The sequence below is a fragment of the Calidris pugnax genome, unplaced genomic scaffold (assembly GCF_001431845.1).
Source record: "Calidris pugnax isolate Ruff unplaced genomic scaffold, ASM143184v1 scaffold4, whole genome shotgun sequence".
Taxonomy (NCBI): Eukaryota; Metazoa; Chordata; class Aves; order Charadriiformes; family Scolopacidae; genus Calidris; species Calidris pugnax.
Window position 1 is genome coordinate 697,159 of NW_015090781.1, and position 23,570 is coordinate 720,728.

The 23,570-nt window shown below is 38.7% G+C and overlaps 1 protein-coding gene across 4 annotated transcripts in view; it reads right to left on the minus strand.

Annotated features, from left to right (window-relative positions):
- The window catches only part of KNDC1 (kinase non-catalytic C-lobe domain (KIND) containing 1), a 75,811-nt gene that overhangs the window by 17,511 nt on the left and 34,730 nt on the right, over nt 1-23,570 (minus strand). For all 4 annotated transcript variants that reach the window (XM_014959760.1, XM_014959776.1, XM_014959768.1 and 1 more), the window contains exons 6-16: nt 22,376-23,397; nt 14,460-14,574; nt 8,126-8,197; nt 7,956-8,017; nt 5,574-5,732; nt 5,149-5,226; nt 4,439-4,532; nt 4,083-4,245; nt 3,150-3,994; nt 2,896-3,040; nt 1,302-1,393 (exon numbers count right to left, since the gene is read on the minus strand). In XM_014959760.1, the coding sequence (XP_014815246.1) occupies nt 1,302-1,393; nt 2,896-3,040; nt 3,150-3,994; nt 4,083-4,245; nt 4,439-4,532; nt 5,149-5,226; nt 5,574-5,732; nt 7,956-8,017; nt 8,126-8,197; nt 14,460-14,574; nt 22,376-23,397 (2,847 nt within the window). The remainder of the gene's footprint in view (nt 1-1,301; nt 1,394-2,895; nt 3,041-3,149; nt 3,995-4,082; nt 4,246-4,438; nt 4,533-5,148; nt 5,227-5,573; nt 5,733-7,955; nt 8,018-8,125; nt 8,198-14,459; nt 14,575-22,375; nt 23,398-23,570) is intronic.

Here is a 23,570-nt window from a genome sequence, read left to right on the forward strand (position 1 = left end):
TTCTGAGCCAAAATGGAAAATTGTAACATAGAATGACAGCAGCCCAAGTGCAAACTTACAAATTTATGTTTTGCCATAAAAGTTAACAACGCAGAAACAGGGGTATGAGCTGTTCTGTAAAGACCACACAGTTTACCTTTGCTCAAACCACAGAAGTAACCATGTTTCAATGCTGAAACTTGGCTGAACTATCTATGAACTAACTATGAAAAGAAATTAAATACGGACACAAGAGCAACCAAATACAAGTTGTCCATAAATACACCAAGCCTAGAAAGGGTAATGGTTTTGTTATTATAACGGGATTTAACAGTCCCAGCTCAGTTTTGAGTTCCGTTACTGACTGACAGAATATTTTGTAAACTTTCAATCACAAAGTGTGCCAGGAAAAACACAAATCCCTCACTGAAGAAGTACATATAAGCAATCCACTAATATAACCTCAATGACTGTCCTGAAATGCTGTCCTGTAACCAAGTTTGTGATCAAAAGGCAAAACTATCCTGATAAAGAAATAATTTGATTCACTATTCATTTTGCTATCTTTCTTTAAAAGGCACTACAGAACAGGGAAGTGGACAAATTCCTAGGAGAGACGTAAAGACTATTATTTTCCACCTGTTTGTGAAAACCCTTTTGATGAATAGTTAAGGATGACCATTTAAATCCAAAAGCAATTAGTTTCTAGATTTCTGTACAATTCTCTTCCTCAGAATTTGTAAACAGTTTTATTGACAATACCATTTTTAAAATTTTAATGCCTTTTTATTTATTTTACTGCCTAGTTTTGTTTTAATTCTGGTAAGTGAAGAAAGAAGGACCAGATCTGTCGCACAGCCATCTTCAGTCCATCCTCAATTTCTTCCGTAACACTCAAGGAGTCATAAACATTTCCTAAAGCTCTTCTCTCTGCCTAGCTAAGCTTGTTGTGTTGTATGGAGCTGACTCAGTATGACTCTCCCCCTTCCCTCTCCCTACTTTAAAGCAGAATATCTACTGGATGAACAAAAGAGAACCACATGTAGCAGGTAGGATTTGGGAAATTTTTCAACAGACATATCTGTGTAAATAAAAGCAAGTAAAAGTGAAGCATCCCAGCTCAATGACATCTGTTCATATGTAAGCTTCATATAAAAGACAGCAGGTCCCCAAGGCTTTGACAATGTTCAGATTGACTGAGAACATTTGTAAGTGTTAGGGTGTTTTCCTGAAGATATACTCAATATGCTAATCTCTCAAAAATTGTGTCTGATAGATTCCTACCATACACAAAGATCTAGAAACATGAAGTCCTTTCTCACCCTCTCTCTGATCACTGCTTGCCAAAAAGCTATCAGATTTCTTCAGAGCTTGGAATACATTCCCATACTTTGAATCATCTGCCTCAGTTATACTGAAAATACAAGAAGATTAGGAAAAATTAATGTTTCATATACTTTTATGTTTACATCAGTAAAATGAGATCTTAGAAATGATTCTACCCTGTATGTGAAATGATAGAATTTATCTACCCCCTGAAATTTGCATGTTCAGTTTCAGTTGTTAAAATAACAAGAAAAAAATGTTCAAATGGATATTCAAGCATGCTGAGTAAGATACAGAGATTTTTCTTTACAGCATTTGACAAAATTGCAACAGAAGTATCAGAACACAGGAACAAAAGGTATAACTCCAGGCATAACTTAGTCTGCAAATTACTGTAATGGATTTTTCACTCATGATTCAACCTCTGGATAACAGTTTGACTCTAAGTCATCCCTAATAAGAATAATCATAATCTTAAATCAAAGAAGGTAACAATTAAGAACTGCTATATTCTTTGTCTAAAGAATATAAAGTAAGAAGTGTGTTAGAGATATCCTCAGGCAGTTCTTGCATGTGATCTAAAAGATAGACCTGCATTTTTATACTGGATAATAAATGATAATTTCCTTTTCACTCTCGCTTTCAAAACCTTTACTTTGTAACAAAAGTGCATATAAAGGATGACCTTTGGAACAGCTCAAGTTTCTATTGCCCTAACATTCAGCTCTGGGGATTTAAGAGCCTAACCTTCAACCAGTTTTCAATGGCTCCTTAAAAATCCCAGCCCAGATGGGAAATAGGCCAGCATGTCAGGTTCTGGTGTCTGGAGCTCATAGTCTATCCTCTCTGAAACTTGCTATAGGGATTACACACCTTTTAACACTGAAGTTTGTCTAGTTGGTATCTACCAAGATTCTTTGTCAAAACTTCCACTTTGTACTTTCAGATAATGAGAGAAAAAAAAATCATACATAACTTCCACATATAAACTGACTACTGTTTACAATAGCCTTCAGTAGGAGCTTTTGTAAGTATGCTACATTTGGAGGCTGCAACAAAACAAGAATGGCCTTTTTTAATTTTTCAGATAGGTATGTCATTGAAGTTGAAATAGTAAAAATGAGAAATACATTAAACTGGTCTTTTCTCATTTAACAGGCTACTTAAAAAAGACTGCCAGCTAAACTAATCTCGTTGTTCTTAGGTGTGAATAGAATAATGGGATGTATAAAGTATTAAACAGAATAAACAAACTGAGCAGTAAGAACAATATATTTCACTTCTGATTAAACAGCCTCTTTTAACAACACTACAAAGCTCTCCAATGGTTGAAATCAATATTGGTCAGAATTAGGTTCCCATTATTAAGCTATCCTAAGATGGAGTTACAGACAGCTTAGCAGAAAATGCTTAGCCATTAAGCACTATTTGCTATGGGGAAAGCCATGAAGTATCTAATAGACCATGAAATTAACAGTTGGCAGGAAACAAGTAAGGATACCTTAAGAGAAGCAGCACATCCTTTCCTGCTTCTAGCAAATAGGAAGAAAAGCATTAAATTGAACTGTAAGAAAGAAAAATCACACCTACCATAAACGTGAAGGTCTTTCTCCATTTACTACCTGATAGAGATTCTCCAGTAATTTTTCATCCCAGTAGAGGTCACAAAACTTCTCACGAATTTTATCAGAGAACATACCAAACTTAATTTCCTTTAAATTTAAAATGAAGTTACCTTGTTTAAAAAAAGAATAAAAGAAACAAAAGGAGAGAGGAAAAAAGACATTAATAACAATATTCTTACACATCAATAATAATAATATACAGGAAAAAAATTTACACACCCATATCAAAAACTTCAACTCCGTTTTCTAGATAGCCATCAAATGCAAACTCCTCTTGTATAAGATGAACCACTTCCCGTAGTAAAGCGTCACTTGTTATGTTCTGCTCAGGAAGGACTTCAGCATCAAAGAGATGAGAATTGTCTGGATTCACTGAGGTACACAGTGTGTGTCCTTGTTCAGTGCAATTACTGTCTACCTTGGTAGCAAACTCTGTTTCTTGGCAGTTGGTTTGAATAACTGGGTCACTTTTATCAAACGTGTTCTGTGTATTAGCAGTCTCACAGTTTTGCACTTTGTGAAGGGAAGCATCATCTTCTGTTTGTGTGCTCACTTTATTACTTGCAATAGTACTTGAAAGTAGCACTGGCAAACTATGAGAGCAATCATAAGCGATTCTTGAACGAATAGGTTTATTTGAAATTTGCTCTGATACAGCTAAATGTACTGGTACAAACGTCAAAACTCTTTTCTCTGAGTCCTGCTTGAGAATGATGTTATTTATATGAAGAAAACTAGGAGATGTAGGACAAGCTAAGGCGCTGGAAGAAACTTCAGATGAAGTGCTCTTTCGCTGTAGAATATGTGAGGAATCAGATGGTGATGGTAGCCTAACTATAGAAGTAAATGCATTGCCCGACTTTTGCTTGTCTGAAGATATCTGGGATGAGTGGTCTGGAACTTGTAAAGCACATACAGGTATTTCAGGCACAGTTTCAACAACATCTGTGTCCACTACGTGACTGTTTTTAGAGTCTTCTATATATCTTGATTTGTTGTGGTCCATATGTTTTTTCTTTCTTGTCTCTTTCTTTAATTGCTCAGAAACTGATGCGCGAACCTCTCTGAAAAGGAACCAAAATTTTTTTTTGAGGACAATTCAAGTACATTTAACAATGAAGTTTAGCTTGTTCCACTTTAGGACATACTAACTTTGCTTTATTTTCATTTTGTTCCAGAATAATAGGCTTAAAGTGAGTCGCAGGAGACGTGAATGCAACAGGTAATGTAGCTTTCTCACAATTCAGAGAAATATGGCGTGGTACTGGTCCTTTAACTGCTACAAGTTTACTTTCACTGGTAACAGGCACAAATCCTAAAAACAAAAACACAGTTAGAAAGATGAACAATACGTAAAGTATAAATGCAAGGTCAGTAACAATCAATTTAGATACAAAAAAATTGCGTACCTGACTAAGAAATTCTTACATGGAGAACTGATCTACAGTTCTAAATACTACATTTAGAATACCAAAACAAAGTAAACATGTCAGAGTTTAACTGCTTACCTAGACTTGACTCTGAAGGGTCCGTTTCATGTCTTTCATTTTTAATTTCAAAAGCAACATGATCTTGAGATGAGAATACTTCTTCCTCAACAGCCTAACAATAACAATTGAAATACAAACTTAATTTATTAGCATTTTTTTTTTCAAAGCACATTACTTCAAAAAAAAATCAAACACCCATACAAACTGAGAATGTTGCAAAGCAACAACCTAGTCATGCCAAGGTGGAGAATTAAAACAAATGACATACAAAACTTGACTAGTAGAACTATTTGGAAACCTTGAAAACCCTCTGTTTCAAATCAGAACATTTAGGGAATCAAAGTTTTGAACAATGTCAGGTCTATGAATTGACTGAATGATGTGTGCATTATATACATACATGTGAAACATAAACAGACCACAACAATTACATATTAATGTCTTCTGTTCTGATAAGAGGAGTGGTAAATGAAAGACACATTATGAAATTAAGTCACTGATTCTTCACCCATACATATTGAGGAGTCCAGGGAACAAAATCTGGTGACTGACCACTCCAACAGCAAAAAGCAGAAAAAAAGCTATTCTTTGACTACTTGAAAATAAATTTTAAAAAATAAAATAAGAAAACAAATCTAACCATACTTGCAGGGAACAAAATCTTACTGGAATACAATTTACAGAATTAATTGAAGAAACATAGAGAATTAAAAACGTGGTACTCTTACCTTAAAGACAGATTTATTCAACAATGCCAAAATATTTTTGCTATTTATACCTTGTTCAAGTAAATAATGATTGCATGTCTAAAAAAAGAATCACAATTTTAAGTCAGTAAATAAGTTTTCAACCAGGTGAATTATTTTTGGACAAGGACAAACGCAAGATAAGCAGTCCATTAGAAGTAATCTAAGATTAAGAAATCTTATGAACCTATTCTGAGTACCTTTACTGGCAACTTCAATATAAATTAGAAACACACCCCTCTGTGTCCCTAGGGAGATAACTTCAAAATCAACTCCAAAAATGATTCATTACGATTTAATTAGACATCAATTTATTACAAAAAAAAATTAATATTTTAATATTCAAATCACTAAAATGAGACTTTGACACAACTAGATTTCACATGGAATTGCTTAAATCTAGTAACCTTAATTGCATCAGCTAGAGAAGGTCTTTCTTCAGGGTTTTTTCTTGCCATATCCAGAAGAAGTTTTTTAAATTTTCTTGGCAATGCTAATTTGTGACTCGGTGGAAGACTATATTTTGCAGCCATCCACAGAACTGCAGCAACAGCATAAATGCAGACCTATTGGTATAATGTAAGAGACAGGAAAGATGTAAACAGATCAAAAAAAGCTTCCTCTTCAAAACCAATTCCAGCAAATAAACGAAAAATTCCCCTCATTCCCCACAAAAAAAAAACCAGTAACAAAACATTACTAGAGCTGCCAAGTACAAAACACATTTGGGCTTTGAAGATGCTGATGAAGATCCCAGGCCAATTAAAAAACTAGCTGTTATATATGCAGGGCCAATAACAGTAGCTAATTTTCTACTGTTGCAGCAAAAGACATAATTTGTCTTACCCTTTGTCTAGGAAAATTATTCAGGAAAAAAGTAGTTTCAGAACCATTGTGAAGAATTCCTTTCTCATACAAAAACTTAGCTTGCCGCAAGCCTAGAGTTCCACCATAAAACCCAGCAAGCTACAATTTACATAAAAGGTCTTTATAATTCAGCAAGTAAATGGCACATAGTAATTATAAGCTAGCCAGTCCGAATCCTGTTTTACGGAGAAGATTACACCTATCAGAAGGCTGAGGTACTGTATATTAATTTTAGCAATTATTGTGCTACCTGTAGCTAGATCAATGGAGGTTGCCATGATGAGGGACCTTGAAAAGTACTTGATTTTCACAAGCTTTCTTGTTTTATTTGAAGAATTATAATTTCAGACAGAGCCAGATTTAGTCTACTTAATGCTTAGTTTATCTATGTTAGCATGTATTACAAATCTTAAAAACTGGCTGGAGGCCGGGCCCAGAGAGTGGTGGGGAATGGAGTTAAATCCAGTTGGTGGCCGGTCACAAGTGGTGTCCCACAGGGCTGGGTACTGGGACCCGTTCTCTTTAACATCTTTATCAATGATCTCGATGAGGGGATCGCATGCACCCTCAGTAAGTTTGCAGGTGACACCAAGCTGGGTGGGAGTGTTGACCTGCTGGAGGGTAGAGAGGCTTTGCAGAAGGATCTGGACAGGCTGGATCAATGGGCCAAGGCCAATGGGATAAGATTCAAACAAGGCCAAGTGCCAGGTCCTGCCCTTGGGTCACACCAACCCCCTGCAGCGCTCCAGGCTGGGGGCAGAGTGGCTGGAGCTGCCTGGCAGAAAAGGACCTGGGGGTGTTGGTCGACTGTCGGCTGAACATGAGCCAGCAGTGTGCCCAGGTGGCCAAGAAGGCCAAAGGTATCCTGGCCTGTGTCAGGAACAGCGTGGGGAGTAGGGCTCAGGAGGTGATCATCCCCCTGTCCTGGGCACTGGTGAGGCTCCACCTTGAGGGCTGGGTCCAGTTTTGGACCCCACACAACAAAAAAGACATCAAGGTGCTGGAGCGGGTCCAGAGAAGGGCAACGGAGCTGGTGAGGGGTCTGGAGAAGAAGTCTGATGAGGAGAGGCTGAGGGAGCTGGGGGGGTTCAGCCTGGAGAAAAGGCGGCTGAGGGGCGACCTTCTCACTCTCTCCAACTCCCTGAAAGGAGGGTGTAGCCAGGTGGGAGTTGGTCTCTTCTCCCAAGTCACAGGACAAGAGGAAATGGCCTCAAGTTGCGATGGGGAGGTTTTATATTTGACATTAGGAAAAATGTTTACACAGAAAGGGTTATCCAGCATCAGAATAGGCTGCCCAGGGAAGTGGTTGAGGCACCATCCCTGGAGGCATTTAAAAGATTAAAAGATTCTTACATACCAGAAAGGTACCATAAATTCTGTTTTCCTTACTCTGAAGATCACTGTGGTAGTTTGCAATTCAGATGCAGTTGCACAATGGATGCATATACTCCCCTGCTATTTAGTAATGTTTTTATCATCTTTGATCTGAGAGGTCTTTATGACTTGTATCTATAGCAAAAAGCTCTAGAAAAACTGTATTGGTTAGAGACATAATCCCTAATGTTCTCATAGAAAAATATGCTGACAGTGGTATTCTTACCCAAACTTCCAAATGAGAATAATGTTTGGGCTTTAGCCTAGACAGTCTAAAATACTGATCTTAGTGTGACCTCCAGAACATGAAAACATGACCTTGAAGTCTGTCTTATTGCTAAAAAACTGAACATAATGAAGCCTTATGGAAAACTACTAATTAATAGATTTTTGGCAGTTACTCTAATAATTTTGGAAGGCAAAATTATTTTTCAGAAGCAACAAATTTTATGGAAGATCAATGCATAAAAAACCTACAGATAACCAATAAATACTGGGAGAAACGAGAAATATTTTATCAGAATCTTCTAAGAGTTTAGTCATATTACCTTCTCAGTATCCACATCCTCTTCTTCAATTTCAGGAGCTAAATAAAATATATCACAAGATTCTAAATGAGAAAAGAAATCAGAAAGAAAAGGTAAGACATTTGCTTTCTTCTTCGTTCCTTGACAAAAGAAGAATAAGCAGAGCACACAATGCTTATGCACAACTTTACCTTCAGATTTTGGAGAGGCAAAGAGCATACTTCCTTGGCAGTCAATCAGCACAGAGTCCAAACATAAGACCACTGTAAAACAAGCCACAAAAGGGCAAGACATGATAAATATCTGTTCTTCTAACTATTTGACACTACTAAAAATAAATTAATCATTCCAAAAATAGGGACCTTAAAGATCACCTAGTCCAACCGTCAACCTAACTCTGACAAAAAAATAAATAAGAAATAAGCGATAAAACAATCACTAAACCATACTCCTGAGGACCATGTCAACCTGTCTTTTGAACACCTCCAGGGATGGTGCCTCAACCACTTCCCTGGGCAGCCCATTCCAATGCTGGATAACCCTTTCCATGAAGAAATTGTTCCTAATATCCAATCTAAACATCCCCTGGCGCAACTTGAGGCCATTTCCCCTTGTCCTGTCTCCTGTGACTTGGTAGATGAGACCAACCCCCGCTTCTCTACACCCCCCCTTCAGATAGTTATATAGAGCGTGAGTAGGTCTCCCCTCAGCCTCCTCTTCTTCAGACTGAACCCCCCCAGCTCCCTCAGCCTCTCCTCATCAGACTTATTCTCCAGACCCCTCACCAGCTCCGTTGCCCTTCTCTGGACCCACTCCAGCACCTCAATGTCTTTTTTGTGGTGTGGGGCCCAAAACTGGATGTCCTGGGTGTCCTTCATGCGCTGCACTCAGGATGATCTGTTCCATGGCCTTCCCAGGCACTGAGGTCAGACTGACAGGCCTGGAGTTCCCCGAATCATCCTTCCCACCCTTCTTGTGGATGGGCGTCACATTTGCTAGACGCCAGTCAGCTGGGACCTCCCCAGCTTGCCAGGACTGCTGGTAAATGATGGAGAGTGGCTCCACAAGCACTTCCACCAGCTCCCTCAGTACCCTCGGGTGAATCCCATCTAGGCCCATAGACTTGTTTGTGCCTCGGTGCTGGAGCAGGTCCCTCACCGCTTCCCTTTGGATTACAGGGGCTTCATTCTGCTCCCTGCCCTCATCTACCAGCTCAGGGGTCTGGGTACTCAGGGGAAACCCTACTCCATTACTGAAGACTGAGGCAAAAAAGGCATTGAGTACCTCAGCCTTCTCCTCATCCTTTGTCACTACATTGCCTCCCATATCCAATAGTGGATGGAGGCTGTCCCGAGTCCTCCTCTTGCTACTAATATATTTATAGAATTTCTTTTTGTTGTTTTTAACATCCAAGGCCAGATTCAGTTCAAGCTGGGCTTTGGCCTTTCTAATCTTTTCCCTACATAACTTTGCTACACCTTTATAATCTTCCGGAGTGGCCTGCCCTTTTTTCCAAAGGCCATAAACTCTCTTTTTTTCCCTGAGCTGTGACCCTATCTCTTTTTTCAGCCAGGCCGGTCTTTTCCCTCGACGGCTCGCTTTACTGCGCAGAGGGACGGCCTGCGCCTGCGCTTTTAAGACTTCTTCCTTGAAAAACGTCCAGCCTTCCTGGACTGCTTTTCCCCTTCAGGGCTGCCTCCCAAGGGACTCTGTCGAGCAGACTCTTGAAAAGACCAAAGTCTGCCCTCCGGAAGTCCATGATGGCAGTCCTGCTGGTTCCTCTTCTTGCCTCCCTAAGAATTGAAAACTTTATCATTTTGTGGTCACTTTGCCCCAGACGGCCTCCAACTGTCACATCTCCCACAAGTCCTCCTCTCTTTACACACACCAGATCCAACAGCGCTCCTTCCCTAGTCGGCTCCCTCACCAGCTGTGTCAGGAAGTTATCCCCGACACACTCCAGGAACCTTCTAGACTGTTCCCTCTCTGCTGTATTGTGTTCCCAGCTGAGATCTGGGAGGTTGAAGTCTCCCACCAGGACAAGCGCAAGTGATCTTGAGACCTCTGCCAGCTGCTTACAGAACATTTCATCTACCTCTGCATCCTGGTTGGGTGGTCTGTAACAGACTCCCACCACAATATCAGCCTTACTGGTCCTCCCCCTGATTCTTACCCATAGGCACTCAACTCTACCATGGCCCTCAATAAGTTCTAGACATTCATAATCCTCCCTAACATACAGGGCCACCCCTCCTCCTCTTCTTCGTTGCCTGTCCCTCTGAAGAGCTTGTATCCATCCATTGCAGCACTCCAGTCATGTGATTCATCCCACCACGTTTCCGTGACAGCAACTACATCGTCGCTTTCCTGCTGCACAATGGCCTCCAGCTCCTCCTGTTTGTTGCCCATGCTGTGTGCATTTGTGTAGATGCACTTTAGCTGGGCTACTTGTCCTGCCACTTTTTTTGGGGACGAGCCCTATTTCCCACCCAACCGTGCTCCGTCCCCTCTGTAGCTGCCACCCTATTACTACTTCTTTAGTCTTTGCTACCATATGTATCACCATCCCCCACTGCCACTGAGAGAAAGGACTGCAAGGCTTTGCTAGCAGTAGTAGTAGGCTTTCCCCCCGCTGTCGCAAGCAGGCCTGGTATCCTGTAAATCAACCCAAATGAGAGAGCAAGAGTCATCACTACTCTCCCATCCCTCAAGCCCTGGCATGCATTATTTAAATGATGCTTTAAATAACACTAATGATTGAACAGACAACACCCAATAAAGAGACAGTAGATGCATAATCACCCAAAGCAATTCTTTCAGAACAAAGATGAGAAAGTAAACCAAAATGGGATCACAATAAATAAAATAAATAAAAATGGGATCAAAATAAATAAGAGGGTTTAGAATACTGAAAGCTTATTCTCTTTATACCCAGGAAGGGTATAAAGAGAAAGGAAGGCCACGAAAGGAACAAAACAAAAAAAGAAATACAACAAGCTAGATGTACTCTAGTCTTCTTGCAAGGTACCAATAAAAGATGGCCAATTTATCTTAAGCATTTAATCTCTCCTGTCTTCCCTCCACTAACCCCACCAAAATACAGGGTTATTATCTAGAGACAGCTGAGACATATGTGGCCAGATCCAGAACTCCCCTAGGTGGGACAGGATATGGAGTCCCGTTTTGCACCAATAGTTATAATCACACACATTCTCATACTGATGAAGTGTTACGGAGATTGGTATTTGCAATGCCATGAAATTTTCCATAGTTAGGAAAGAAATAGATGACTTCTAACTATTTTAAATGATCTGAGGTCTTCAGGATATTAAGGTAATGAAATCATGTTATATAAATTCAATGATGAAAAACTTTTGGTGAGACTGTGTCTGATATCTTCAAAGCACGCTATAATTTAGCATGTTTCAATATAATAAGCCAACTGGCTAGCAATGTAGTCATGCCTTTGTAGTTTACCATCAAATACGCTGGTTTCTTATTAAAACCAGAGTACTAGGAAAATAGTGTCTTACGTTAAATTAAATAAAAAGGTTAAAACATTAAATTTATTAATTATGAAATAAAATATTAAAGGGGCCTAAAACAAATATTAATTCATTATTAAATAATAAACTGAAGAGGTCTAACAGAGAAGAATAAAGGAAGCAGAAAAGGAAATAATCGTTTTGCTTTTGTAGTTACCCATACAAAACACATCTACAGCCATTAAATTGTTCACCATGCTTAATGTAAGAAAAGGCTTGCCTACCACCTTCAATAATATTTAAGCTGGACCTGGATTACATGTCTTGAAAAGCAAAGCTTTCCTGAATGGGAACCTTTACTACTTATTTCTGCAGAAGTAGCTCCCTTTAGAACTTCTCATGCTCACTGGCTTCACTTCTCAAGAGTTAATGCCTCTGGCCCTGAATCTGCACCACAGTTCACACAAACCACATCACGCCAGTTCAGTACCACATCAAGTTCTCACATGGGCTCCCTAGAGCACCTGTGAGCAACATGGAAGCCACATCCTCTGTTAAGAGGAGAGGAAATAAGTGAAGTGACAATGCAGGGTACGAACAACTTTTGTAGCAGGATTGAATTAAAAAAAAAACAAAAGCCCCCCAAAAAACCATGAAGAGGCTAGCTTGGGGCTATGTTTTCTTACCCAGATAATTCGTGCTTAGGATAATGAAAACAGTGTAATCAGGGAAGGATTTGGAGGAAAAGGCTGTCCAAATAAATAATTCAATTTATTCCACATTTCATATATTTATCCACGACTCACCAGCTGCCAACCTTACTCTACCAATAAGTCAAAGGATATTTTAAAAAACACTTTATATGATATCAGCTTCAGCTTTAATAAATTAATAATATTCAAAAGGAATGCTGAGAGAACCTTATGTGTTTATGTGTGTGGACACTGAAGGAGTAACACCAGTGTTACTCATTCCACAATGCACAAATACTCAGAACAGCTAGAGAATCCTCTAGCAGAAATATTCGGGATCTGAAAACAACATTCAAATTCAAGGTAGCTTTATCTGTCAAAAATGGAATTTTAAGTAAGGTGCCTTCCATTTAGTGGCTTGTATCATTATGTTCACTTTTACAGGCTATGTAAAGTTCAGATCACAACTCAGTCTTTAGTATTTTGAAGACTTATGCATTCTGGGTGCATGTAAGTACGGTAACAGAGGCTGGCTATGCATATTAAATTAGAATCTGAGTCATTATGTGCAGTTATTTGAAACTTTCATATACATTAGGAACATGCTATGAGGCTGAAATAATTCTTTTGTTGCAAGGGGTATCAAATATTTAGTTTTAAGGGTAACATTCCTTAAAGTGCTCAGAAATCTCCATTTATGGCCAACTTCCTTGTTAACAGTTCTATATCATAAAACCTAAAAATAACAGAAGCTGAAAACAAAAGAGATGCAGTAAGTTTTCTGTACCTTACTATCCAATTGTTTATATTCAGTCACAGACTTCAAACTCATCCCTGTCCAAACCCTCAGAAGCAGGCTTTTTTAATCAAGGAAAAGGAAAGGCAGGGTGATGGTGGTAGGAACCTTTGCTCTGTTTATCAGAACTGCTGCAGATTTATTATTAGTATAAGCTAAACCAACATTAGAATCATAGAATGGTTAGAGTTGGAAGGGACCTTAAAGATTGTTGAGTTCCACCCCCCCTGCCCTGGGCAGGGACACCTCCCACCAGACCAGGTTGCTCCAAGCCCCATCCAGCCTGGCCTTGAACCCCTCCAGGGATGGGGCAGCCACAGCTTCTCTGGGCAACCTGGGCCAGGCTCTCACCACCCTCACAGGAAAGAATTTCTTTCTAGTATCTAATCTAAATCTCTCCTCTTTCAATTTAAAACCATTACCCCCTGTCCTATCACTACATTTCCTGATAAAGAGTCTCTCCCCATCTCTCCTCTAAGGCCCCCATTAGGTACTGGAAGGCTGCTAAAAGGTCTCCCCAGAGTCTTCTCCAGGCTGAACAACCCGAACTCCCTCAGCATCTGTCTGCATAGAAGAGGTGCTCCAGCCCTCTGATCATTTTCATGCCCCTCCTCTGAACCTGTTCCAACAGGTCCATGTCCTTCCTGTGCTGAGGACTCCAGAGCTGGACACAGCACTCCAGGTGGGGTCTCACCAGAGCAGAGCAGAGGGGTAGAATCCCCTCCCTGGCCCTGTTGGCCACACCTCTTTGATGCAGCCCAGGATGGGGTGGGCTCTCTGGGCTGCCAGCGCGCACTGCCGGCTCATGGTAAGCCTCTCATCCACGAGCACTCCCAAATCCTTCTCCTCAGGGCTGCCCTCCAGTCAATACTCTGCCCAACCTGTATTTGTGCCTGGATGAGGCACAGAATGCCTATGGAAATTTAGGATGATCTTCTCCCAAGTCGCATACAACATATTCCAATTCTGTCAAAGGAGAGCTCCCCATTCGTCTCCCAGAAGTTGACTTCTGATAATCCTTTTATAAACTGAAGCACAGGGAATATGAAGTAGTAATGTCATGACAAGACCCTGTGTGCTTTAAAGTGACAAAGCCCTGTATGTTCAAAAATATGTCAGGAGTCAGTCATTTGTCATAAAGAAATCCAGGCAAGAGAGGAACCTCTACGTTCACATATATATAGAACTTATTTCCTCCTGCTCTCAAGATACTAGCCCCCAGTGCTTTTCTTAAAAGTCACAGTGGTTCCTCCATCCCCAGAACATCTAAACACAGAATTTGTTTCACTGCTTCAAGTAATAAAGATTTGTTTCCCCCGCAAAAGCCATCAAAACTCAGAATAAAGAGAAGAAATTCTTCTATATATGGAAGAAAACTCCCATTTGAGTAAAGATTCTAAGTCACAATTTAAGAGAGTGAAGTTAGAAATATTGCCTATTATTTTTTCTGCATGCAAAATGAAAGTCCAGATGTTTTGCATCAACAGAATAAAGAAAATATTAGTAACGTGAGCATAAATAACCAAATATTTTAAGATAATTAAGACTATACCTGGATAATCTATGCAGGTCTGCAGAGTACATAAACACTCGTGACACAATGCCCAGAGTTCATAGTCTTTCAGAGGTTTACCATACCATGACAACAGGAGTTTTAGAGAGATCCACTGAAAAAAAGAGTGAGTATGCAGGAAGTTATTAAGAATTATCACAAACCAAGAACTTTTACTGATGTAACAAAAAAGTAAATCCTAATATACAATGCACTCACCTAAAAAGCATTAAGAAGGGTATTTATTGCACTTGCCAGTAATGAAACCATAATAGTTCTTATTGAAAAAAAGCATTGCAGTTAGCTGTATAGATTAACCAGTAGTTTCTTAATTGCATAAGAAAAGCCTAATTCAAGTGAGATTTCAGCAAGAATAGAAGTGTTTCAGGAAAAGTGAGCTGTGTGGAAGCTCTTTTTTATCACACTAAGGAAATACTTTTTTACAATATCAAAGATGACACATAATTTCAGGGACACCACCTAGACTTAAAAACATAAAAATCCAAATGATCACCACCAACAAAAAGCCACCCACATCCAAATCCTGATTTACCCTGACAGTTGCATTACAGGGTCTTACCTTGAAGATTTCATCAACATTTCTTGCTCTTCTGTGAAAGACGTTAACAATATTGACAGGATTAATGACAGGTTTATTTGAAGTCCAAGCACATTCTGTTTTTAATCACCGGCTGCTCAATTTGTAGTAACAGCATTTGTTTTCCTGGCTATCAGTTTGATAGCGAGCGTAATACCTTAATGTGACAAAGATACTGCTCCATGGGAACTTACTGCTCTTCAGAGAATCCATGTTTTACATTTTGTGATTTTTTTGGGGGGGAGGTGTGAGGTGTGTGTGTGGGAGGGGTGAGGGTGGTGTGTGTGTGAATAATTGATGGTGCTGCACAGATATCTTCTTGATCAAGCTGTGCTAACGGAAGAGCTTATCACTACTAGTGGCTCTTGACATCAACTAGAATTTACAATCTCCATTCATCTACCAAAGGAACATTAAAGAATTCACCGTAGGCAGAAACCTCCAGGTTAGAACAGACACATCCAACTATTTCAAAAAAACAAGCACAGAACATTTTCACGTGCATATGAAGCCCTAAGATAGTAACTATCTCTAAATGCCAAATTCAGGCCACGTGGAGGAAAAGAACTACCAGAAGCAATTCAGGATGCTTGGGAAAAAAGGAAAACAAAACTGGAAGAGAGGAGACAGAAACAAAAATTAAAACCTCGGAACTGTTCTGCTGTTTTTACAGACACCTTTATATCCCAAACAGTATTAATAAAATCTAAATAGACTAAAGGGTGTCTCTCACACAATGGTAGCACATCATTAAGCTTGACAAATCAGTCTCTGCACTGTCATTTACTGCAGTGAATTTTTCATGATCCTGGGTACGAAACCTGCTTGGATTTTATCATAAAATATGTAATGAACAATCTACTGCATTAACTTTCATCAAGATCAACAAACAGAAGCAGCTTTCCTGCATTCTGTGGAAAGAAGAAAAAGAACTACATTAATTTCTGCAGCTTAAAATTTTGATAATTTAGTTTTTACTAGAAGACATTCTCAAGGAAGGTAATATCTTGGGCTCCTACTGTTTAAATACTCCTTGAAGGTGAACCAGATAAACTATTAATTTTTAACAGGATGTGCCATAAAACACACCTTTTGATTTACTTGTGTTTTATTTTCTGCCTACCTGCAACACGCATAAAAATGAATCTGGTGCTTTCATTCTCCTGCCCTCCATTGTGGCACATTGCACAAATTAGTAACTTCAGCACAGACAGATTTGAAGCCAGGTAATAAGGTTAAGCGTCATTCTCAAATTTTGCCATCACCAGCATCCTGGAGTGCAAAATTCTTTCATCAACGTGTCCCTTCATTATATCTAGAAAAGTAAGCTCTTGAACTGTCCGACTGAGAGACAAGGTCAGATAGTCAATGCATTAGTTTAGAGAACATTCAAGATAGATCTTCATACTGTTGATTGATTATTGTGCCTGATGAGTGCCGCACCCCCCCACGACAGCATCCTGGTCCTCGTGTACCTCAAGTGTCTTTGCTCACAGACACTTTACTATGGAAGAAGCAGTCAAATCTTTACAGTCACCCTGCACAGCTGACACGAGTGGAGAGAAATCAAAAGAGAAATTTCACAGACTGACTAGAACATTAAGAAGGTTTGGGGATTTGCAAATATTTTTGTAATAACTACACACCACTGCCACATGCTTCTCTGGCAAAGAATCCCTCCTTTTGAAGTTTACATCCCTAGAGAGTCTAAAAGCTGCAGGGGAGAAAGATGAACTTCCTCTATCACATACACAAATCACCTCTCGCTTCAGGAGAGGGTGATGAACTGCTAGCATGGGGAAGAAGAATCTCTCACTAAACTGTAGACTGAAGTTAGCAGAACTCATAACTTCTGGGATATCCAAGCTCTCTAGAGGAAGAAAGAAATGACAGAAAGATTTAAGCACAGCAGGAAAGTAGGAATAAACACTAAGAGCAGCAGCAAAAGTTTATCATAAAGAAAGAAGAAAGTGTCAATGACAGATAACAAAATAGAGGATGAAAAGGCACCAGAAACTGAAATTCTGTTTCAGAAGAAAGTAGGATGTAGGAAAATCAAATCTTAGCAGAAGTGAGAATCATTGCCGTCCCCACAGGATGGCCAAATTAACCTGAGTCAGGATAAAAAGGATGCAGTCTGGTTACAGATTGGTGAACTTTGTATTTAAGAGTATACCCTCATTGTTTCTCTCTGGCAAGCATCCTAAAGAAATATTAAACTTCCAGTATTAATATTGCTAGCTAGTATTACATGCTAGATGCCCTCCTGTGATGCTAACATTTGACTGCATCGCTAGTGTCTCTTACTGCAATTAAAATCTTTCCTCACTTTGAAAATTACCAAAAGATTATTTTTATTCCTGAAAAAAACACCCAGGAAGGTCGTTCTAGTGTCCTAATTATTCCAAATACTCATCTTCCCATACCAGAAAGAGAATTCTGGAAAACTTAATCTGAAGACTGAGGGTTCAAACCTGCTGGGGACTTGTCCTTCTAATTTCTTGTAAAAATTAAGCCAGGTAAGGTATCTGCTATAGCCAAGGTGCACGGTAAAACATGTTGCATCACACATTTACATCGGTGATGAAAAACACATGTAGTCTGGTTAAAACGGTTTCCAAAGGAAAACCAATACAATTCTCAACATAAGGTTATGAGGCAACTTTTACTTAAGCCTCAAAGCAGGAATTTAACGCAAAGCACTTTCAAATTCCGCTGAATCTTTTTATGTTTTGGTAAAGTGTAAAACTCCCTTATTTAGGCAGCTGTCTCAGGTTTGGTTGTTTTAACAGGCAAGCCTCGGATTCATGGCTATTTGCTACAACTTCAAAAAGTCCTGCTCAGCCACCAAGGAAAAAAAATAAAAATATCTGAAGTGCTGAAAAACGCATGATTAAAATTTTTAGTAAAACCACCTGTAGCATGTGTTGTTTACTATCTATTTAGACATTTTAGCAAAACACGCTCAAGACAACTGTTCAGCATCCATACAGCATCAAGTACACTTCATTTAAAACATTAACATTATTTTAATACTGATATGAAACATTTAGTCATAAATTATCACCAATGAAATTTTACCAAAGAAAATTATAATCCAATGCCTCTTCCTGAATTTTTTCTTCATGTTCTAAAACAGGCCCTTTCATAAACAGCAATCATGTAACTCAGTTTTTAAAATGAGAAAATGTTTTTCCCAGCACAGAAATTTTGACAGAAAATATGAAAAAGCCCAGGACTGATTATTGCCTACTGTCACCATACTGGTGACATTTTTTTCTGTGCAAAAAAGATTGCATTTTAAACCTCACTTGTTGAAAAAGTGGCGTTTTTTCTTCAGTGCTGCAAAGATTATTTAACAGATCTTTTATGTCATTGGTGGTACCAGAACTGTAAACCCAAACTTTTCAAAGCATTCAGATTATGCCAACATATTTGATTTTGTTAACATAATACTGGCATATTCTAACAGCCAAAGCAAGGAAGATTTAATTTTTTTTCTTAGTAAGTACTATTCTGGGAATTGACAGCTCTTCCTTCCTTCAAGCATTATTTCCCCAGTGTTCAAGTGTCATTCTCTAGCAACATGGCTTTTCACCTCTCTCACACTTGACTGGGTATGAATGACCAACAGAAAAGTGTGTATTTACCAGGTTCCCATTAACCCTTCCCATGTAAAGGCCATAGCATTTGAGTCAGAGAAACCTTTAAAGGCATTAGAGGTGAGACGCACCTGACTGGAATGAAAATGGTTAGAGAAATAAAAGATCCCCACTCAGACTTGAAGTGAAAAATATTTATTTATGGCATGCAAAACTATAAAAATTACTAGGAAAACCCTCACAAGATACATTGCAGTAGCCAGACAAAAGCAAGCAAGTATTTTTAGTAATGCTTAATGCAGTAAAGCACACAACATTAAGAAACAGTGTTGGAGTATTAGAAAAATACTGTCCACTGGAGAAGTATATTGACAGGCAAGAAAAACTGTCTGTTCTCCAGAGCACACAAGATTGATCTTCAACCGGATGGGACTGGTATTGCACTTTCCCTAAGAGCAAGAAATTTTTAAAGAGATGCCAGAGATACTATTCTAAAAGCTCTATTTGCTGCAATCACACTTATCTGATATAGAGAACTAGAGAGAGAGCAGTGCTGTAAATCTTCTGAGGTGGCTTCCATTTAGCCCAGAAGACAGAAATCACATCAGCTGAGGCTTTAACACTTTTTGTGCCTTTGTAATAAATGAACAAAAATCTCAGACTCAAGTTTTATTCTTAAAAAAAAAAACAAGAAAAAGAATCAAGCTTTTTAGGTATTTGGTAGAATTCTGGCACAGAAAAATGAAAGGGAACTTGAAAGTGTACAGACATCAGTTGTAATTTTTTCACATAAACAATAGCTCATTATGGCTTTATTTTTGCAGTTGTCAGGAGGCAAGACACAGACAGAAAATGCTATGTTTCAGAAGCCTAAGGGATAAAATCTGCTTTCCAGAAGAGGAAAAAGAAGCTGAAAACATTTAAAAAACCCAACCACGTCCTCTAAAAAGACTTATGATGGAGTCTGCCATACAATTCAATGACTACTGAAAATGAATGACCCTCCTTCAGAAAACAAACAAAGATTACCAGGCTAGAAGCTCAGTGGTTTATAGAACAGCCAGCCATTTCAGAAACCCAGGTGTTGTTCACACGTTGATATATTTAAACGCTTTTTTCTCCCTACAGCAGTAGGGTGTGTGTGTGGGGGGTGTTTGTTGGTGCCTTTTTTTTTTTGTAAGATCAACTTAGGATTTTAACAAGCAGAAACTGAACATTTGTTAGAATTGATTACTAAAAAAAAAAGTATAGAGCATGAGTCTATCAAACCTTTCTTCTACTGAAAGCACAGCTATAAAACTCTGATTGTCCTGTGAATTCAGTGGGAGCAAGGTAACTTCCCATCTACTAAGAACCTACTTATTTGGAAGAATGAAATTCTGTTCAGGCTGAAAGAACACTTTATTTAAATCGATGATGAAATATTTGAAGAAAATGAAGATTTCAGAATAGCAAAATAACCTGAAAACATATTTTGGTTTAATTTTCCATGTGCCAATGTCAATTGCTGCTAAAGGAAAAGCAAACAAGACATATGTTACAGCTTTTAAATCCTACAAGATTTTTGGGAAACTATCATTCTGAGGGACATTATTTTCTTAAAAGTATCTTCATGTACCCAGACTTAAACTGTTGTCCTGGTAATCCAGTAAGGACAGCATATGGTCTTGTTTCAACAGAATTTTTCCTCCTTAAAGAAGAAGCCCTATCAATAAACTCAATTTTTGTTCTGAAGTGATGGCAGCTTATTCACCACACCTCTCTAGTTAACACAGAGGCTTCAGTAAACCCACTTCCACCTCAAGGCAAGTAACGTAACTGTGGTACCTTTGTTTCTTGAAATGAAAAAAAAATGCCAACAACAAAATCACCCAACCCCCAAAAAAGCTAACAAACCAGCTGTAGTGGTTTTATAGTGGTCTCACAGCCTTATTTTAGCCCTCCTCTCCATGACAAATAAGCATGCAAATAAATTCCTACTCTGTTCAGAAAAAAGATTTGCACGTAAGATGAAAGACAGTTGTTTCTGTTGCTTGAGTACTAAGACATGTCTAGATTTCTGTATACTAACAAGCTTTCTCACAAGAAGTCAGTGACTGAAATTGTTACAATCCTTGCTAGAAATAGAAGCATATCTACCAAATGAAATAGGTTCATGTAAATCCAGAGTAACACATGACACAGCAAAAGCAGAACACCTCGGAACGATTACCAATCTGATTATTACATTGCGCTCTCCTCTGAGTAGTTAAGGCTGCACAGACCCGAGCAGGAAGGGGGGAAAGGGAGGGGCTGCAGGGGAAAAAAAAAAAGAAAAAGAAGATGTGTCTACAACAAATGGATCTTTTCCCAGAGTCTGAAGAATGCACCTGCAGGATTTAAAAACTAAATAAAGGACCCAATATGCATAGAATCTCCCTCAGAGAGCAAAACCATGCCATGTGCTACTTATCCATATTTACTATTCTCCTGCACTATGAATTTAATAAACACACATGCAATTAAGGTGAGAAGAGACTAGAAAGGGAAAAAAAAGCAGTTAGAATATTCAATGTTGCATTAATTTTTTTAGCTATGATGAATTGAAGGCTCTTTACACACTTGACATTCCTAGGTTACTATTCCAGTGGAGGCGTTGGGGCATAGTGAAAAGAGGGATGGATGCAGACTGAAAATAACCCTAAAAGCCAAGGCATGGGAGGGCTGGAAGACTGGCTATCAGGCAATGAGAACAAGGTTGAGTTATCAGTAGACAAGAAAAAGCCCAACATCTTCATCTAAGCATAATTTCTGGAAATTAAATGTGTGAAGTTTGTGCTGCTCATTTTTATCAAGTCACAGCAAGGCTGGAGAAATATCAGTCATCCTACATTTTTAGGCAGCAGCTCTCCTATCCCATGGATTGTTTACACCACTTTTGAATGTGGCACACAAGAAAACCATCTAGTCAGAGACCAAACTTGTCCACCCTGAGAATATGTAACTTGAGTAGAGACCATACTGCAATTACCTATCAACATATTCTAGTAGTCTAATAATCAGCTCTCCTCCTTATTTGCCCAATTATAATTCTTGACACAACATATCCATCATATTGTGCACATATTTGAATTCTATCATGAAATACAACAAACACGGAGGCAGTAATTTAAGAACACAGAATAGATACAGCATATGTACAATTTTCAAAATCGTAAATGCACACATAAGTTAAAACAGTGGAACCTTTTCACCTCCTGAAACAGATGGGATGTTGCCACTGATTTCAATGAGGTCAGGTTTACAGTCAGAAACACTGCAATTTTCTGAAGTACCTGGGAGGCCCACTGCAAGGTAGTGAGCTTTATGCACTGACAGTAACATAAAGAGTTAAAAGTCTACATATGCTTTGGTAGTGTTCTCTTACAAATGTAATCAACTATTAAGTATGCTGTTCTAACATACCAGTGAATAAACTACATTTGTAAAAAACCAAAATTTAAAATGACTGCTGACTTTGCAATAGCATAAATTTCACTGTAGCACTTTACTTTTAAAGAGGGAAAAAAAGGATCACCATGTTTCCAATATTAACTCAAAGTGTGCAGACTAGCAAAATTCAATCTTCCAGGATGCTAAAGAGGGTGAGGGGGGAAGCAATCACACAGTATTTAAGTCATTTCATCTCCACATAAGTGACTACAGCAACTATATAATGAAGACTTTATTTTTACTACCTGCTCATTACTTTTGATTTCTGACCCTCTGCCTCCACAAAGGTTATCTTCATTATTGTTTGTGCTCACTGCACCGTTGCTTAATTCTGGAGAACTAATTAGGTTTGATCCGTATCTGTTCCCACTGGGTTTTGTTGTTAACACTGAAGCAGTCTTGTTGAAATGTAGAATAGAATTTTCATTTGACCCTTGAAAAGTTTCAGAAAAGTCTTCCAATGCCATGTAATTGTCTAGCATTTTTGCTCCAGCAATTGATTGACTTGGGCCCTTTAGCATAACAGCTGTATTTGGCATTTCAGAGGTAGCATCAGAACAGTCGTCTTTGTGATCAGATGAAGCAAAACCTATCTTTTTACCATTAATAAGTGACATACGCTCTTCTAGATTCATGCCAGACACCTGTGTGCATACACACGTAGCTTCTACATGAAGATCATTAACCTGGTGATTCTTTGGTTCTATTTTTGGTGGACTACAAATAGCAAATGAACTAAGATTTCCCTTTGAAAAAGCAACCTCATTATTATTGTCTAGACGTAGTGATTCTTGTGTTAGCAAGTGATTCTGTCTAGCTAGTGGTCCACTGTTGGTTACAGGAGTAAAAAAGTTATTTGTATCTGCAGGTTCAAGTGGTAGCTTTGGAACGGTTTTAATTTTTCTCAAAGAACCTTTCTTAAAAATTCCATCTCTCTCGAGGTCAGTAACACATGATTTTATATCCAAAGCAACACTAGCACAATTGTCAGTATACACTGCGTGTTTGCCTTCTTCCTTGTTCTTTTTAGCTTGAGTTACAAGTTGAGAATGTTGAGTTTTCTCATTATCCAGATCAATTTGCGTATCCTTTAAACCACTTTCTCTGCCAGTCACCATAGTAACTGAAGAAGAGTCCTTATGACAGGTAGCTGTTACATCTTCTACTGCAGATGAATCACCTGCTATGTTGTTTCTCTCATCTGAATATAATCTAGATCCCAAACTTCTCTGACACATTCTTCCCTTCCACATGTTATCACAGACATCTAGATGCAAAAACAGATGCTTAGGTTAAATGTGTATTTAAACCTTCTAATCTTTCCTACTAAACCTTTATACTGCTTTTTCTGCCACTGCAGTTAGCTATCTTCAGTATGTTACACAAATTAATTACTTCTGGACAAGTCACTTTTAATCATAAAGGACAATCTAAATATAT